This window comes from Vipera ursinii, assembly GCF_947247035.1.
Source record: "Vipera ursinii genome assembly, chromosome: 1".
NCBI classification, from domain to species: Eukaryota; Metazoa; Chordata; class Lepidosauria; order Squamata; family Viperidae; genus Vipera; species Vipera ursinii.
Window position 1 is genome coordinate 242,652,149 of NC_139512.1, and position 19,420 is coordinate 242,671,568.

General features: G+C 38.1%; 1 protein-coding gene across 1 annotated transcript; it reads right to left on the reverse strand.

Annotated features, from left to right (window-relative positions):
• Positions 1-828: 828 nt before the first annotated feature.
• Positions 829-14,289, reverse strand: GABRR1 (gamma-aminobutyric acid type A receptor subunit rho1; the record flags this gene model as incomplete). The annotated part of the gene is made up of 7 exons (XM_083373268.1): positions 829-1,336; positions 1,748-1,944; positions 2,677-2,829; positions 6,679-6,819; positions 8,363-8,445; positions 12,676-12,899; positions 14,188-14,289. The coding sequence occupies 7 exons, from the start codon at positions 14,287-14,289 to the stop codon at positions 1,046-1,048; spliced, it is 1,191 nt and encodes a 396-aa protein (XP_083229394.1). The 3' UTR covers positions 829-1,045.
• Between the last annotated feature and the right edge of the window lie 5,131 nt (positions 14,290-19,420).

The window sequence follows — 19,420 nt, forward strand, 5'->3', positions numbered from 1 at the left end:
TATATATATATATATATATTTGTTGATTTAAACAAAAAAAAACCAATCAATTTAGGCACCAGCAGTATTGATAATTCAGTAAATGGACTTCATAAAATGTTTTTCTAACATTTCATAATACCTTTAGGTATTCTGTTTGCTTCGAAGTACTGTATCAAAGTGTTAAAAAATATTTTCTTTACTAAAAAATTCTAAGCAAAATAAATACAAGCTTAACATTTACACTTCTTTTAAGGTTATTAAATCTTGCAGAGTATCTGTAGAGTATCTACATTTCTAATTTATCTACAAAGAGTTTTTTGATTTATGATTTTTAAAAATAATATTGATGTTTTTGAACTTTGGTGTCGGAGATGACTTCTGAGAATACCATGAATACCCAGAAAACAAACTGATCTTAAAACAAATCAATGCAAAGTTCTTATTCAAAACTAAAATGCTCAAATGTTGAGGTCAATAATTTTGGGAAATGTAGGACAGAGAAAAAGAGGACAACCAGCAGCGAAGTGAATAGACTCAACTAAAGTGGCAATGGGTACGTTGTTTGAAGATCTGATAAGCCAGAATGGGGATAGATCATCCTGGTATCTATATGGTTGTTAAGAATTGATACTGACTTAATAGCACATAATATATTTACAAATGAAAATAAAAATTTAAAATATAGTCCATTTGTGTAACTGAAATAAAAATGCCATAATTAGAAGCTTCAAATGAGAAATTTAAAATATCTTCTTGCCTTTTTTGTCCTTTAGTAATAATTTAGTACATGTCTTTTAAAATGCAAACACTGTTCAAAGAATCCCTTTTGCAAAAGGTAGGCTCTTCTCTTCTCTTCTCTTCTCTTCTCTTCTCTTCTCTTCTCTTCGCTATTCCCCATTGAAACCACAAGAAAATGATCAGAAGAGCAATTTAAGTGATATTCATTAGAGTACCAAACTTTATCAGGAAGAACAAAGAACATTCAGTTTCCACTTTCAAATTTACTTGATAATTCATGCATGATGTTATTGCAAGCACATAAAAAATAGCTAAAGAAAAAAAACTATGAAAAAATGGACCAATATATCAAATTAAATAAAATGTATGATCCTGGAAATATTATTCTGGAATACTTGTCAATGGCATGAGTATCGATTCTCATGCTGCTATATCTCTGGACTTTCCTCCTACTTGAATTTCCTTCTGATCCAAGACCCAGCTGAACCATCATTCTGTCTTCTTTGCTTCCATTTTCAGACACATATTGCCCTAATTCATTTACTTCTCCATCACTGTAGGTGCCTTCCATCCCTGTCATTTGCTTTGGCTGTGAAATTGCAGAAGTACAAGAAAGCTGTGGAGGAAAGAGAAGGAATGGCATTCAAATGGACATAACTACATCTATTGGTTATTGTCGGTTCCTGCCATAATTTTATATGACTTTGTTTTAAATTTAAATATTTAGATTACTTTAAAAAAACATTTTATGCATCTATATAAATATGTTACCAAAGTAGCAGAATATTTGAAGGTTACGATTGAATTGTGGGATCCTTGGTGCTCTCTGAGCTTTGTTGGTTTCTTGCAGAAATTTTATTACCCAACTAGGATATATCATCAGAACTCCACTCCCTTCTAGCACTGATGATATTATATAGTTGGGTAATGAAATATCAACAAGAAAACAACCAAGATCAGAGAGACCAAGGACTCCACATTAATATCTCAGTTGTTTTACCCAGCTCCTTATGACAGTAACATTTACCTTCTCGCATTGCTTCCGTTCTTTTCGCTCTTGCACTGTGGTCAGGTAATTCACTGCAGCATACTCTAATACTGAGAGGAAGACAAACACAAAACTGACCCAGAGGTAAATGTCCACAGCTTTGATGTAGGACACTCGAGGCATGGAGGCATTGACACCAGTGATGATGGTAGACATGGTCAGTACCGTCGTGATACCTAAGGACATTACAATTATCCACTTGAAGATACTCATTTTTAAATAATGCATTTATTTCACCAAAGGGGTAGCTTTTCTTTAAGAAAAGAACATGTTGACTTAAAGAAGTTGGCTTTATTTATATTGATAATCTGCCATCTTTATTCGTGCTTCTGTCTTTTTAGGGGAAACTTAAACTTAAAGCCTGTTTGTACACACCCAGTTTTGCCAAGATTGATGCATAGATGCCTTGAGGATAGTTAATTCTGCTTTTGGGGAACAGAACCAGACTAGGATTGCCACCCTAGACACACTTTGGTGGAGGAAGTAAGATGTTGAAAACAGCAAGACCTATTTTTGAGAAAATAATTGTTGGATGGGATCTCACATCTGCAGTCTAAAGCAAACTTAACTCTGATAAAACTCATTGGACTTAGTATTGTTTTAAAATAAACAACTAATTTATAAGCCCCTTTAAATACAAATGGCTAAATCTACATAGCTTTAGTCCATGTGATTATCTATCTATCTATCTATCTATCTATCTATCTATCTATCTATCTATCTATCTATCTATCTGTCTGTCTATCTATCATCAGCTTCCACCTGTTTTTTATCCATAGGCTAGCTAAGACTTCCTATGGGGAAGAAGAGAAGAGGTAAAAACATTACAACTAAGTTTATTTGTCAATGCATGATGTCCTAGATTGCAGTTGTTCTAAATAAAAGCAGAGATAGATTCCATCTCTTACCTAAGGGAACTCTTGCAGGCACAGCACGACGGTCTATCCAAAAAGAAACCCAAGACAACATGACCATCAGAGTGGCAGGGAAATAGGTCTGAAGCAAGAAGAAGAAGATATGTCTTCGTAATGTGAAGTTGATGAAGAGACGGTTATACCAACCTGCAGGAGAGAAGAAAAACTAGATCTCAATGAAGAGTACCATTGATAACAGCCACATAAACAACATGGAACTCTTATGGTATTTATTTTCATAGTACTATGCTTTGAATTATCACCAAAAAGGGGCATTTTTCACTTTAATAATACAAACATGCAAGTAACATTTAGAAGTCCTGTGGATTCAGTTTAGGTGTTTTAAAAAATTGAGTTTTGATTTACCCAAATTTAATGAAATCAAATAGTCTGCTGCAAATAGATCTGTTTCCCCCCCCCCTTAATTCCTGTAAATATATCATGAAAGAGGAAAAATAAGTCTCCACGTTCTCTATCTCTGTGAAGCAATTGTTGCAATTGTTTTGACACTTCTTGCTGTCAAAATGCCCTCACTCACACTGGAACAGGTGGAACGTGACAGTTTGCCAAATAGAAATGCCCTATACTCCCATTAAGTTCTACTAAGAATCCTATTTGTACAAGAATGATTTCTGTTCTTTCTTCTCTCCAGCCTTTCTGTGTGAACCTGTTTAGAATTTATTAGACTGAAACATTTCTTCAGACAATAGCAACAGCACTTAAACTTATATACCGCTTCACAGTGCTTTGCAGCCCTCTCTAAGTGGTTTACAGAGTCAGCATTATTGCCCCTAACAGTCTGGGTCCTCATTTTACCGAGTAATTATATCTTTCAGCACACCATTTGTAAGTACCTGATGAGCAATTATAGAGCTGTTCTCGAATGCAACCTTAATCTTGCCAAGGAAATCTTGTATTTGTGAATATTTAAGTTATGTAATCGTATTGGATTATATACCTTACATCTTCTTTCTTAGTAAAACCTGTAAAATAATGTTACCAAAGTCCTTTTTTGGCCTGATGGACAATTTGGCAAAAATAGATTCTTGGAATTAAAAGAATGGAAACTCTAGATAATATACTACTTTCCTTTCAGAAAGGCCTAAAACGTGCTTGAGAATCATATGGATGCCAAAGAGTTGGAAAATTAGATAGTTTTACAGAAAGCATCATAGCCTTTGTTATATTATATCAAATTATACTCTTACTTCCACAATTATCAATGCTTACTGTAAGAGAAATAAAAACCAAACTAAACTATATGAAATAGAAGAACTTTGAATTTGCAGATAAACCAGGGAAATGGTTGGAATATGAATTGAGAAAGGAGAGAGAAAAGAAAACAATATTAAAGATTCAGAAAGGCAAGATTGTAGTAACAGATCATGTGATTATTGAGTATACATGGCTTCTATTTAAATTTGTATAACAGACAGGAAGTTTCTCCGAAAAGATTGATGGGTACATGAAAAAACAGAGTCTACCAAAAATTTCACAACTTCAGTAACGAATTATGAACAAGCTTTGAAATATCAAAAGCTATTTAAAAAGATTAAAAGTGGGAAAGCACCAGGTCTGGATGGGTTGTGAACTCATAAGTGCTTTGAGGATCAACTTTTATACCTCTTAAAAATGTGATGAATTCCATTTTGCAAGGGTCTGCTATGCCAGGAGCCTGGAAAGAGCCAATATTGCCAATGGAAGAACATGGTCTCATTTCAGCCAAGAACTATAGACTGATGTAGTTGCTGAATAATGTTTATTAAATATTCCCAACAATATTGGCTGATAAAATAAAAAAAGATTTTACAGGATTTCGTTCATGATGGTCAATGTGGCTTCTATCCAAAAGACAATTAAGAAATCACATGAGAAAAGTATTGGATGTAATAGAGCATTTACCACAGCAAAATGAGAAGCAAGCAGCCTTGATTCTGTGAAAGGAAAAAATATTTTAATAATTCTTTCTGTATAAATCAAACATATTTCTTTGGTAGTCTGTTAAAATAAAGGCAATGTCTGCTGAGAAATACTGAGTAGAAGGAAGAACTGTGACCTTTGCAGTAGATGGTGAAAGATTGTGGTTGGCACACATTTTCCACAGGAACAGAGTGCAAAAACAGATAGCATAGGAATTGAGAAACTATGCCTTGTGCACAGGTACAATGACACGAGTAGAAACAGTAGTGAGGAAAGTAGTGGTCAGAGCTAGGACAAGGAAGAACAGGAAACTGGTTCAGTAACGAGGACAATGGAATAAGAATAAGGAACTAACGTAGTGGTCAGTTTCAGGAATAGGGAGTTGACCCGGAGAAGTGGGATGGCTACTGGGTGGTACCAGAATGCTAGAGGTAGGCACAATGTTAAGGTATAAAGCCTGCTTCAAATATCTGGATGTTGCCTCTTGGCCCAGCTGTCATACTTAATGACCGCTAGTCCACTTGGTCCTTATTGCAATAAGTTGTTGTAAGTACTGAATTTGTGTATCAAATTTAAATAAACCTCTGGATCCTAAAGTGAGAATTTTGCTGTGTGTTGTCTCTTGTTTCTCTTTAACAAGTTTTCCCCCCGACAATTCTTGCAGATACAGAGAAAGCTTTTGACAATTTGAATTGGAAATTTAGGTTTAAAGGTTTGAGAATTATGGACTTTGGGAAGAATTTTATTCAGGAATCAGATCAATATATACATTACAGAAAGCATATATTATTATTAATGGTGATTTAACCACACTTCTCTATGGAACAATTATGTTAAGATATGGAATGATATTAAGTAAGACATTGAAGTGGGATAGATGACAATTGTCATTACTGAGCAGAATTTCAGTGTTTAAGATGAATGTTTTACCAAGGATATTATTTTTATTCTAGACAATACCAATGATAATAATATTCAAACCATGGCAAAAAGATATCTCTAAATTTGTATAGCAAGGCAAAAAACCGAAGAATCAAATCTAAACTATTGCAAGATGCTAAAGAAAGTGGGGGCTAGGTTTACCTGATTTAAAATTGCATTTTGCTGCTTGTTGTTTGGTAGGCAAGAAAGATTGGGTGACTGAGGAAAAGGAGGTTACTGGAGTTTGAAGGACATGATTTGAAATTTGGGTGGTACAGCTGTTTATGGTATGACAAAGTTAAGGTTAATATAGATTTTCAAAATAATTTCGTTAGGTGTCCCATAATGAGGGCTTATATAAAATAAGACTGATTCCAAAAATTCCTCTGTGTCTCTCACCCCACGAAACCTTTTTCAGAAGAGAAACGATAGCTACACAGACTTAGTTGAACCTATTCTGATTTATTGACTTTTTCTGAAATAGAACCTGCACCAAACTAAGCCTTTCCAGAAAAGAACTGGACAAGGATGGCTATACTTGACAATAGTTTGCTTATGCTCAGTTGACAGATTCAAATTGGATAAGAAGAATTTTATGAATGAATAATCTGCCTTTGAAGTGGATTTATCTACTAACCCTGACCGTGTTATTGCTAAGATGTATAAATTATTATTGAAAATAAATATAGAAGATGATTAAGTCAAAGAATGTATGATTAAATGAGCAAAAGACTTTGGATATAACGTAACACTTGATCAGTGCGAGAATACGTGGAGTAAAGGATTGAAATTTGCACTGACTTATAACTTCAAAGAGATTTTTTATGAGATGATGTATTGTTGAAATTTAATACCTGATGAATTGTAAAATATGTATGACGGTGTGTCAAACATACATCTGGATGTTTAAGTAGAGGTGGCACTCTTTCTGGGGGACAGAGGGGGGAACACCTGCAGAGGGTGGCAGACAGACCGGCCTTTTTCCTCCTCTTGCTATGAATCCAACCAACACCAAGTTACAACTCTACAGATAAGAGATGTGCAATTCAAGCCTGAGTTTGGGATTCATCTGCTGAGCTTTTGTAGGAAAGAAAACAAATTAATTCCCATTGCAAAAGCATGAAGAAGTAAGCTTTGTGATCCAAGCGTACTTACCTGTGCTGCTATAAAAAGCAAGTTTGGTGGTAGTGTGAAACTCTTGTATAAGGAACTGAGATAATGATATTCTATCGTCTGTTTTCAAGGACTCGTTCCCATTCTTCCAGTACAGCATGAGATCATCTTCAGTATAAGCATCTACAGAGGAAGGAAATATTTATGGCAATGAATCCAGATAACATACAGCACAGAGCTTAGTGTAGTCCTCATCAGCCTGGCACCCATAGTGTAATATCTTATATTTCAACTCTCAGTCTGTTTCACATAAATCATAATTTAGTTCTTGCTATTACAAACACGCTAGCTAGCAGCTCTTCCCAGTGCAACTGTAGTCCAATCAATGCTCTTAATATTAACGATGAGGGGCAAGTTCTATCCCTTGAATATTATTGATGGCAGCATAACAAAAAGCTGGAAACATGTCCTAATTGTGAAATTGGACAGATACCATTTTATGTAGTCCTTAATATGAATCATTGTACGTATACTTAAGTCTTCTACGTTTAGTTGCAAAATATGGATCTGGGATCCAATATCATTTGTCAGTGAGTTCTTAAAAGAACTGTTGTAATCTAATTGCTACCTCTGTAGTTTTTGACTGTGAGAGATGCAATATCCAGTTTGGTTGCCATATGTGTAGACTTTTAGCCACTTAGTTAAAATAGAATGTTGCCTGGGGTATACCCTTGTGGAGGTAGTCTACAGTTCATATCTTAGATAACTAGCTTCCTTAGATATCAACTTATAACATCTATCCTATTGTGACTTTATGATGTCATATTATGCTTATTTTCTTATGGTTTTATCTTAATTTAATATTTTATCTTGTACATTTTATTGTCCACATACAGGTAGTCCTCAAGTTACAACAGTTCATTTAGTGACTGTTCAAAGTTACAACAGTACTGAAAAAGGGACTGATGACAGCTTTTCACACTTATGACTGTGGCAGCATTCCTGTGGTTGCATGATCAAAATTTAGAAACTTGGCAACTGATTCATATTTATGACAGTTGCAATGTCCCAGGGTCAAGTGATCACTTTTTGTGACCTTCTGACAAGCAAAGTCAGTGGAAAAGTCAGATACACTTAACAACTGTGTTACTAACTTAACAAAGCTACAGTGATTCACTTAACAATTGTGGGAAGAAAGATCGTAAAATGGGGCAAAATTTACTTAACTGTCTCACTTAACAACAGAAATTTTGGGCTCAATTATGGTCATAAGTCGAGGACTATCTGACGCTCTCTCTGTGTGTGTCTCTCTCTCTCGTGTCTTGATATATATTTATATCCTCTGTAGATACCATAAGCTAAATAAATAAAAATAAAAAATGTACATCTAATTTTGACACAACACCTTACTATCACTATTGCCATAACAAATCAGTAAGCAAAGGAATTGTTTTATAATTACCAGATTATTTGTTAACATCTGCATTACAGGCTACAGTATTTACTTTTTAAAAACAAAAGCTTTAAAAGAAGTTGGTCAGTTTTATGTGAAACAGCTAATCAGTCTAGACACAGATCCTTAGGGACTAAGAAGAGGAAAATTGAATCTGCAGACAACGTCAGTTACAGTATTAAAACACCTTCTGGGAAAATAACATGCAAACCTACTTAGAAATCAGTTTTAAGGAATCAATCAATCTATGGTTTTTAAGTACTGTTTACTTACAGCTTTCAATTTCCAGGGAACATGTCTGTGTGTCAAGGGGAAAACGACTGAAATCCATGTTACACATTGCTGTTACAGTGACCCTAGGAACACAGAAAATATCTGTTACTATTAAAATGAGAAATGGGTGAAGAAAAAAGGAATAATGCAGGTTAGGTCCACATTCCATTTTTTTAAACAAATTTTAATGGGGTGCTGCATAATAAACAATGCCGTTCTGTTCATGCTTGGTTATAGTAATTTCCATTATTTTCAACAAGATACATACCCAGAACTGCAATATCCAAAGTAGCAGTATAAATATTGAATAAACTCCAATTAAGTAATGGAACTTGCTCCTGAGTAAAGATATGCAGCCTGCAGGACCGAGGTGTAACATGGATGTATTGAGGTGTGCCAATATGCACGGTGGCACCATATTCTGGACAAGATGCAGCTTCCAGATGGTCTTCAAAGGCAACCACATTTAGAGCACATTGTAGTAATCTGCTTGAGGTGTCTAAGGCATGAGTGACCATGAACAGTGCTTCCAATACAGGAAGCAACTGGCTCACAAAGTAAAACTACAAAAGCCTTCCCAGCCACAACTGCTAATTAGTCTTTAAAAAGGAGTTATGAGTCCAGGAGGATCCCCAGACTGTATACCAGTTCTGTTTAATTATACTGCAACCTCATTCATAAGCAAGGATAAAAAAACATGGGCCCTTAAAATCCACAGCCACCCAGTCTTGAGAAAGAATAACCACAGCATCACTTGATTGACCTAAGGCAGGGGTGTCAAACTGCCAGCCCAGGGGCTGAATGCATCATAGAGAAACCACACCCAACCCATTGCCGGCAATGGCAAAAAAAGTCACCATACGTCGCAACACATCACGTGATGTTGCGAGTTTGACACCCCTGGCCTAAGGGATCTAGAGCTCTGCCTCACCCTATGCCACCAGGTGATCTCATCTAGCACTTTTTTAAAAAAAATTATTAATATAATTATACAAATAAAAACTAGTGGAAGCTACAAAAAATTCAAAGAATAAAAAGAAAAAATAGTGCAGAAAAAAAGAGAATAGAAAAAATAGAAAAAAATAATATAAGGAGAAAACAAATACTTAAAGAACCTCCCCTTCATCACAACAAATATAAATAATTTCACAATTTATCATCTTCCCTTAAGGTATAACACTCGTCATTCAATATTTCATCTCTTACCCATAGACAAACTTTGTCATCCAGTCCTTGTCAGCAAAAGTCCATTAATGGTTACCAAAATAACAATATCAGTTTTAACCATGATCAAGTAAACCACCTTTATATTCCTTCCCTTTATATTTAACAATCTTGATTCTTAGTTCCTTCAACTAATGTTTCATAACTTGATTTGATTTCCTTTTTCCTTTGTTCTTTTTTACCAAGTCTTTCAACACCAACAGATACAGGAAAATTATCCAAGTCACTCTTCTGGTTTGTTATTTGTAAGTCCTTTTTAAGTATTAAAACATCAGCCAGATTCATTCATATAGCTAGTATGTCATCTTTTTCTAGATCATTCTTGTAGCCTGTCATTTTTAAATCCAATTCAAATTTCAGTCTTGTCCAGTAGAACGTGTTCCTCTTTCATAACATTATTTACACATACTCTATCTATGATGGCAGATATTCTTAAAATTAACTTCTGAGTCCATTGCTCACAAATACCTTTCAGTATGTTAAATGTTAAAGCATTTTGCTCTGTTAGCAAGTCACATTTAAGTGTTCTTCTCCTTTAATTATAATCTTTATTTCCTTCTGACTCCCTTCAGTATACAACCTTCAAAATTCCATCTTATCAGTATTTTTAATTTGTAACAACAATTTGAAGGATAATTTTAATAAATTAATTTGATTATAATTTCTTTGATTGTTGTAAGCTACCAACAGTCATTAAGACTCAGTTAGCATACAAGTTTGAATTATGGTTATATACACAAGAATTGTGTATATACTCAAGTGCTACACTCAATTTGCCAGCAAATTTGGAAAACTCAACAGTGGCCACAGGATTGGAAAAGATCAGTTTACATTCCAATTCCAAAGAAAGGCAGTGCCAAAGAATGTTCAAACTATCGCACCATTGTACTCATTTCTCATGCTAGTAAAGTTATGCTTAAAATCCTACAAGCTAGACTCCAGCAGTATGTGGATCGAGAACTACCAGAAGTACAGGCAGGATTTCCAAGAGGCAGAGGAACTAGAGATCAAATTGCCAACATACGCTGGATCATGGAGAAAGCTAGAGAGTTCCAGAAAAACATCTACTTCTGCTTCATTGACTATGCTAAAGCCTTTGATTGTGTGGATCATAACAAACTGTGGCAAGTCCTTAAAGAGATGGGAGTACCAGACCATCTTATTTATCTCTTGAGAAACCTATATGCGGGCCAAGAAGCAAAAGTGAGAACTGGACACGGAACCACTGATTGGTTCAAAATTGGGAAAGGAGTCTGGCAAGGCTGTATACTGTCGCCTTGCCTATTTAACTTATATGCAGAGCACATCATGAGAAAGGCAGGGCTAGATGAATCAAAAGTTGGAATTAAGATTGCCGGAAGAAATATCAACAACCTAAGATATGCAGATGATACCACTCTAATGGCAGAAAGTGAAGAGGAACTGAAGAGTCTCTTGTTGCGAGTGAAGAAGGAGAGTGCAAAAGTTGGGTTGAAACTAAACATTAAGAAAACCAAGATCATGGCATCCGGCCCTCTCAATTCCTGGCAAATAGATGGCGAAGAAATGGAGGTAGTGACAGATTTTATTTTCCTGGGCTCCAAGATCACTGCAGATGGGGACTGTAGTCAAGAAATTAAAAGACGCTTGCTCCTCGGGAGGAAAGCCATGGCAAATCTAGACAGCACACTAAAAAGCAGAGACATCACGTATAGTGCGTATAGTCAAGGCTATGGTCTTCCCAGTTGCAATGTATGGCAGTGAAAGTTGGACCATAAGAAAGGCTGAGCGCCAAAGAATTGAGGCCTTTGAACTCTGGTGCTGGAGAAGACTCCTGCGAGTCCCTTGGACTACAAGGCGATCAAACCGGTCAGTCCTAGAGGAGATCAACCCTGACTGCTCTTTAGAAGGCCAGATGCTGAAGCTAAAACTCAAATACTTTGGCCACCTAATGAGAAGGAAGGACTCACTGGAGAAGAGCCTAATGCTGGGAAAGATTGAGGGCAATAGAAGAAGGGGACGAGAATGAGGTGGCTGGATGGAGTTACTGAAGCAGTAGACGTGAGCTTAAATGGACTCCAGAAGATGGTAGAGGACAGGAAAGCCTGGAGGAACGTTGTCCATAGTGTCGTGATGGGTCGGACATGACTTCGCAACTAACAACAACACACAAGAATGTGAAATCACACTTGCCATTTCTTTAGTTGATGTTGGGCTTTGTATACACTGAGTTCTTCCTAAGAATTTAAGAGCCTTGGTGGAGCAGTGGGCTAATGCCTCCTTAAGTAACACCAGCTGCCTGCAATTAGTGCAGGTTCGCATCCCACCAGGCTCAAGGTTGACTCAGCCTTCCATCCTTCCAAGGTAGGTAAAATGAGGACCCAGATTGTTGGGGGCAATTAAGCTGACTTTGTAATAATGCCGCTTGGGGTGTGTGTGAAAGCCCTAATAAGCAGGCATATACATAGAATGAAGGCTACTGCTAAGCTTGTAAGCCGCCCTGAGTCTTTGGAGAAGGGCGGGATATAAATGGAATAAAAAAAAAGATGTTGTAATGTATCAGTGCAGTATATGTGCTGATCCAAGTGGTGTGGCCTTTTGTAACTGATGGATGGAAATTTTGTCAATGAGCAAATTTTCTAAATGACATCCAAGCTATTTTGGTTATGGCATCCAGTGACCCAATAACCATTAGGACCACAAATGCCGTTTTATGCCATAATCTTTGAGCTTCACTTTTCAGATCTTGATAGTTTATGAACTTCTCAGTTCTTTGACTTCTATTCTATTATCCTCTGGTATTGCCACATCAATTATCTACATTTTTTTTCAACCATAGTTAAATCTGGTACATTATGTGCGAAAACTTTATCAATTTGTTTTCAGAAATCCCACATTATTTTAACTAGCTTATTTTTTACAACTTTTTCAACTACATGTTCCTGCCAATTTTCATTACTGCCAGATGATAATTTTTACAGATGTTCCAGTGAATCATTTTGACAACTGTTATTATGTCATTGTTTATAACCAATTTGTGTGATCTTCTTGCATGAGCTGAGTATAAGATCTATTTTTTTCTGCTTCTTTGATCAATTATTAAATCTTACCTCAAGCTGTAAAGCACTTGTCCATCTGGCTGTACTCGAAGCATCACATTATCTGTCGTTGTGTCATGGATAAAGGAACGCTTTGAATGGACAAAGAACATGTCAGGCACCCAGATCTTTTTCACAAGTCTGCCATCAAATGTCATACTTTGATTATTGGTACTTGGAAATGACAATCTTTCATCTTTCCAGTAATGTCTCAGGTAAAGAGTCATGGTGAAATCCTAATTTAAAAAAATGGGAAAAGAGACATTTTCATTGACATTCCTACCTTTTTTTCCAGAAATATTATTTAATCACATATGGCAAATACTAAAAATACAAAAAACTAAGCATTTAAGCACCTAATGAAGTAAACAGAAACAGAATTTTAAAATTCTCATCTACTTTAAAAATGAGAAAAAATCTGTTAAAATATTTGATTGAATGGTAATTATCTGTAATTTTTAAAAAAACATAAAAACCATTACATGAGGAAAACTAAAACAGAAGCCACTTTAATACTGCAAATTTCAACCCCTGCATTGTTACATTAACCTTACAATAAATAGGGTTCCCTGCATGGAAGCAGAAGAATGCTCCTAAGTGACACCAGGTGTCAGAATCCATTTATATCACATTCATAAATGTATGTTTAAAACATTATCCCCCCCCCGGATTCTGCCATCTCCCGAGGAAGGAGAAGCGGATGTGGATTCAGCCTGCCTTAGGTTATTTCAAAGATCAAGGGAAACCTTTTGAACTGGGGGAACAAAGGAGAGGGTTAGGGAAGAAGGCATCTGGCTTGTGTCTCCATTTGAATCTGTAAAGGAAGAAGGCAATAACTGTAAAAGATCCGAAGTTCCTTTTTTCCCATGAAACGAAGTAAATGATGGGGGGGCTGACTAAATGGGGTTGAGGGAAGAGGGGGTTGAACTGGGAACTCTTTATAAAGTTTCAATCTGTAAAACAATACCAGGTCCTGTCTTGTATTTCTACAACCAAACATGTCCTAGTAAAAATTCCTTTTGGACTAGAACTGACTCCAAGAGTTTTTGTTTTCCTAAGACATGAATTGGGGTGGGTCCTGACACCAGGACTTGCAGGAGGCTCTGGTGGGAGTTCTCCTGTTTATAAATGTACTCAAACGATTATAACACTTGTGAATGTTTTCTGTTATCTTCAGGTATTTCTGAGCCAAGATTTATGACTGGCATTTGAATGGCATGATTCTGGAACATCTAGTTGCATACTTCTGGGTCCGATGTTGCTAACGTTATACTGAATTTCATGAGCATTTATGGGAGTGGGATGAATTTATGATACAGGAGACTGACTTGTTCCCAAAGACCCTGCCTGAATTACTTTGTAAATACATATGAATGTGCAAGAAAACTACTTTCTTGACTATTCCAGACATTGCTGATTTCAATTAATGTCTTTGAGTCCAGGGAATCCCAGGTGTATTCATGAACTAAATTAATCATATTCCAACTATCCATTTGAATTCTGAATCATAAAATGGATACTTACCATGTCAACCTCTGAGATGCTGTCCAGACTTTCAACTTGTACATCAACTCCAACAGGAATTGCAGGGCCTGGATAAACATAGAGGATACCTACGTCAACCATTAGGCTAGATATTTAAAAAGAGAAAGAGTAGTGCCAATTTTTTTTATTTACAGACTTTTTAAGGTCTCCCATTCACAGTTTCGGGCTCTTGGTGGAAAACATAATTAGGAACCAAAACCAATAACATCAAAAATAAATATCACAAGACAGTTAGTAATTAATTATCACTTGTTCAGCGATCATTTGAACTTCTTTTATTAGATTTTATTAGATTTTATCCCACCATTTTTACTTTAAAAGTAGATAATACTTTTCCTCCTTCCTACTTTCTTCACAACAATAACCCTGTGAGGAGGGTTGGGCTGAGAGACAGTGACAGGATACTGCAACTGTCATAAGTGTAATCCAGTTGCCAAATATCTAGCTTGTGAACTGTGGGGTGCCAGGAAACTATGAATTATAGTCTCATCTTAGGCATGAAAACCAGTTGGTTTTCATGCCTAGAAGAGACTATAATTGTTAATCTCCTGGCACCTCACAGTTCGCAATCTAGATACTTGGCAACTGAATTCCACTTTTGACAGTTACAGTATCTCATAGCCAGGTGACTGCCATTTGTGACCTTCCCTGCTGATTTCAAAAAGTCAGTGGGGAAGCTGGCAAGAAAAATCACAAGATGTTCCTGTAAATTACTCACACTGCTGCAGTTTTTTCCCTGAGAAGTCTGACTAAGGACTAAGGACTGTGTGCCTGTATGCCCACAGTACAATTTAATATCGTCAGCATTCAGGTACTCCTTCACTTCCAACATCAGTTGGGACTGGAATTGTGGTTGATAAACAATGTCATAAATCACAGTGTAACATAACCATGTTGCTTGTTGATGGCAGGTCTATTAGTCCCAGTTGGTGTTACTCAGTGAGGACTACATGTGTCCTTAAACAAGGAACTCACATGACCAAAACTTCAAACTTACTGCTCACTTCCCCATTGATTTTGCTTGTTGGAAGCCAGCAAGAAATGCCATAAATTGCAATCATGACGATTCACTGTGACGTTGTAGTCATTAGCTGGGCACCAAGCACCTGGATCATGAACACATGACCTCAGAACATTGCAATAATCAGAACTCTGAGGAGTGGTCATAAGTCCCTCTCATTCAGTGCTGTCGTAACTTTGAAAGGTCTCTGGTTGAATGGTTCTAACCTGAGGACTATTATTACTGTACTAATCATTTTTACCTCCATGTTGGGAAATGGTCTCGCCATTAGATGTTAAACATTTTCCCAAATTCCTTGCCATGACACCCCCATATTAATACTGCCCAGTTTTTTCAGCTTAACAACAGGCAGAAATTCAATCAGTAAATTTCTCAGTACCAGAATGCAGTGAGCCAAAAAACTAATGCAACATTTCTGTCTGTCTTGCAATATTAACAATCCTTGTACCCTTCAAGACTCTAATTTAAACTTATATCAAGGATACCAGGTTGGAAATGGATGCATTCAGGTTACAATCTTCTCTTCCAAAAACTGCCTACAATCTGAAAAACTACACTAGGGAAAAAACTATCCCCTATTTAAGCAAACATTTACTGCACATTTCACAGGATACAGTGATTCTTCCTATTCATTTTTGTGCAAAATCAATGCAACATTTTTTCAAGAAGCGATGGAGGGAAAAAACGTATTATCAGGAGAACCTCCTCTATCATACCTCCAAAGCCTGGCCGCATGCTGAAGTCATGGTCATCTATTTTGAGAAGTTGTTCTGACTTTATCAGTGGTGATTTGGTGATATCGGGACTTCGTTTAAGTATAGGGCTACATGGCAGGGAGACAACAAATACAATACAACAAATTATTCCTTAGTTCGGGAGTTGGGCCCCCAAGGAATCAGCACATATCAGAGGGGTAGGAATACGTTTTTCATATTTGTATTGATGAACAATGTTCCTAAATATTTAAAAATGAAGATTTTCTCCAAAAATGAGAATAGAGTCCATGACTTCACTGCAAAGACCAGGCGCATCAGATAATCCTTGAATATGTGGGAGCCACATGGGGGTAAATAATAACTGAAAAATATCTAAATAGGGAGCCTTTGTAGGTTAAGATTGCTTTGCTACATGTAAATATCCCCAATCAAAATAGGAAGGAAGGCATCCAGAATTTAGTTGGTGTTCTACTACATATTCTTTGTAAGGGCAACCAACTGATTGTAATTCTTCCATCCAGATAACTGTTGAGTTTTAGAAAATGGCCTGAAATGAGGTGTGAGTCTATGGACTGAACTCTATTCATTTATTAGAATCTGTCTGTGTGTATATGATATTCACATTTTAGATCACTATACATTGAATACAACACAACAAAAGAAGAAATAAAAATTTCCTTGCAGTTTTACAGTCCCTAGCCTAGAAGCCTCCCAGTGTGTTAGCTCTCCTGAATTGGCACAGTTATGAAATCAATCCATATTTTTAATTTTTATTCTAATAAGGAAAATAGATGATCCCATGATAGGGGTTACGAAAGTGGGAACCTCCAGATGTTAACAAACTAATGTGAGTTGGAGAATAACATCTGGAGGGACATAGACCCTTGGTCTGGTAGATATCTTGTTTGAGAATGGCAGACTAGGTCTTAGAGGAAGAATGAAATGGAACTCTCCGATATGCTGCAGGAATATAATTTACAAAGTTTTGAAATTAGTAAAATAATACATGTAGTATTGCCACCTAAAAAAACACATCTCGTTCCCTCCAATCAAACTGTTAAATCCAGAATTTAAAGTAGCAGAACCATCCTACTAGTTTCTCTTTTTTATATGGGCATAAGAAAGGAAAGAAACTATAAGAATTTCAATTTTCAGTTTATCACTTCAATTTTAGTTCCCTACCTGCCTTGCTTGTGTGATGCTCCATGTGTTTCTCTTCTCTGTCTTTGTGGCTGGCTATAAAAACAGAAAGAATAACCACACAATATTTAGAAACTTCTGTTATGTACGGGGATGAATGAACACAAGCAGCGGCTAACTGACACCACCAGGTGGCGCTGTACTGTGACAGGATTGGCTGGCTAGCGCTCGGCGGGAAAACCAGATAAAGGGATTGGCCATGAGCGTACCTGGCCAGGTATATAAGGGGCACTGGTAACCCTGATTGTTCTGTTCAGAACTTCCACTAATAAAGTGCTGTTATGCTGAACCCTTTGTCCATCGTATTGCCATGCGGTCGAGAACCCACTACACAATAGTGGCTACGAAGGTGGGATCCTGTTCCTCCTGAAGAGCTGAAGTCACTAAGGATCAGAGGAAAGAAGCATCTTTCCCCGAACCATCTACGGCCGGCCAATAGAGCGCTTGTGGTCAAAGCGGAGGAACAGGACACACAATGGCGAAATTCGGACAGGTTCCGCCGTTCGACACTTGTCACCCTGAGAGATGGGCTTCTCACCTCAGCCAGGTAGAAGCATTCCTGCGGGCTAACCACATCACCGACGATGTTCAAAAAGCCGCAGCTCTGACCTGTTTGAGTGGCCCAGTGATCCACGATCTAGCCGTTAACCTGTGCACGCCGACAGCGATTGAGACCGTGTCATACAAGGACATCGTAGAGAAGCTGAACAATCATTTTAAGCTGCGAATATCTGAACTGGCTTGGCAAGGTCAGTTCGACCAGCGGTGCCAACGGCCAGGTGAGTCAGCTTCTGAATTTATCGCAGCCCTGCGGGAAGCCGCTCACCTGTGCAATTTTAGCAACCTAGAAGAAAGGCTGCGAGATCACATGGTGTGTGGGCTCAGGGACAAACGGCTGCAGCAGTGACTATATGCCCGGCCGACTATCACACTCCAAGATTCTCAGGATGAGATCTTGGCCAGCGAAGCCGCCAGTGGAGCAGTCAACGCGACCCATCAAGTCCGACCCAGCAGCCCAGGTGGTTCCATTCATTTTGGAGTGGCTGCGAATGGCGGAAGCGGGGACGCGTTGGAGGAGGCTGAGATCGATGCATTACACCAAAAGCAAGGGAGACATCAAACACGGCATGACAACAATGGAAGCTAGCAGAAGCCCACAACGGCCAACAAATATACCAAATGTACCAACTGCAGCTACAGAGAAACCATCCAAAAGTGTGCCGGTTGCGGAGGGAATCATCCGAGAGCGACCTGCAAATTCTGAACTGCAAAGTGTCGGTCCTGTGGCAAGACAGGACACATCACAGCCATCTGCTGGAATCACACACGAGACAGCCTGTATGAACTTCAATCGATGGACACGTGGCCTAAAGGTACTGAGTCCCCTCAGCCCACCTCTACCAAATTTTTTAAGAATAGGAGGATCGTGTCTCACACGGAGATCCACCAGTTACTCACACAAAAAATCAAACTGGAGGTCTGTTTGCAAGGTGTACCTTGCAAGATGGAACTTGACTCTGGGTCCGCAGTCTCCATAATCTCTTATGAGACATTTAAAGAAGTTTGCGGCCGGAGCAAACGGTGGGCTCAATTGAAACCCACCAGCATTCAGTTATCCGATTTCCAGCATGCCCCTATTAAGGTTAAGGGGGAGGCCACCATGCTAGTGGGGTTCAAAGACTTCCAAGGTCCCTTGGACATCCTGGTAGCCGAGGGCCAGAGGACCAGTTTAGTGGGGCTGAATTGGTTTGGGGCTCTGGGGATAGGGATCTCAGGGATCCATATCACCCAGTCCAAAAGCCTCGAAGCCATCTGCAAAACGTTTGCAGACGTATTCGATGGCAAGCTCGGCAAATACACTGGGCCCCCCATAAAATTTAAGTTGAACCCTAATATCCTTCCTGTGAGAATTAAGGCCCGAAGAGTTCCCTTCGCTCTCAAGCACAAGATTGAGAGTGAATTGGACAAATTAGTAGACCAAGGGGTGTTAGAACCAGTAGAAGGGGGAGAGTGGGAGACCCCAATAGTCACCCCACTTAAAGCGAATGGTGAGGTTAGAATTTGTGCGGATTATAAGGCTATGGTGAACCGGGCCCTGAACCCGCACGCTTACCCAGTCCCGACGGTAAGACACGTCCTCTCCTCACTCCAGGGCGGCGCCATCTTTGCCAAGCTCAATCTGGCGCAGGCGTATCAGCAACTCCCAGTTACCAAGGAGACAGCTGACGCTCAGACCATTGTTACACACAGAGGGGCTTTCAGAGTTAACCGTTTA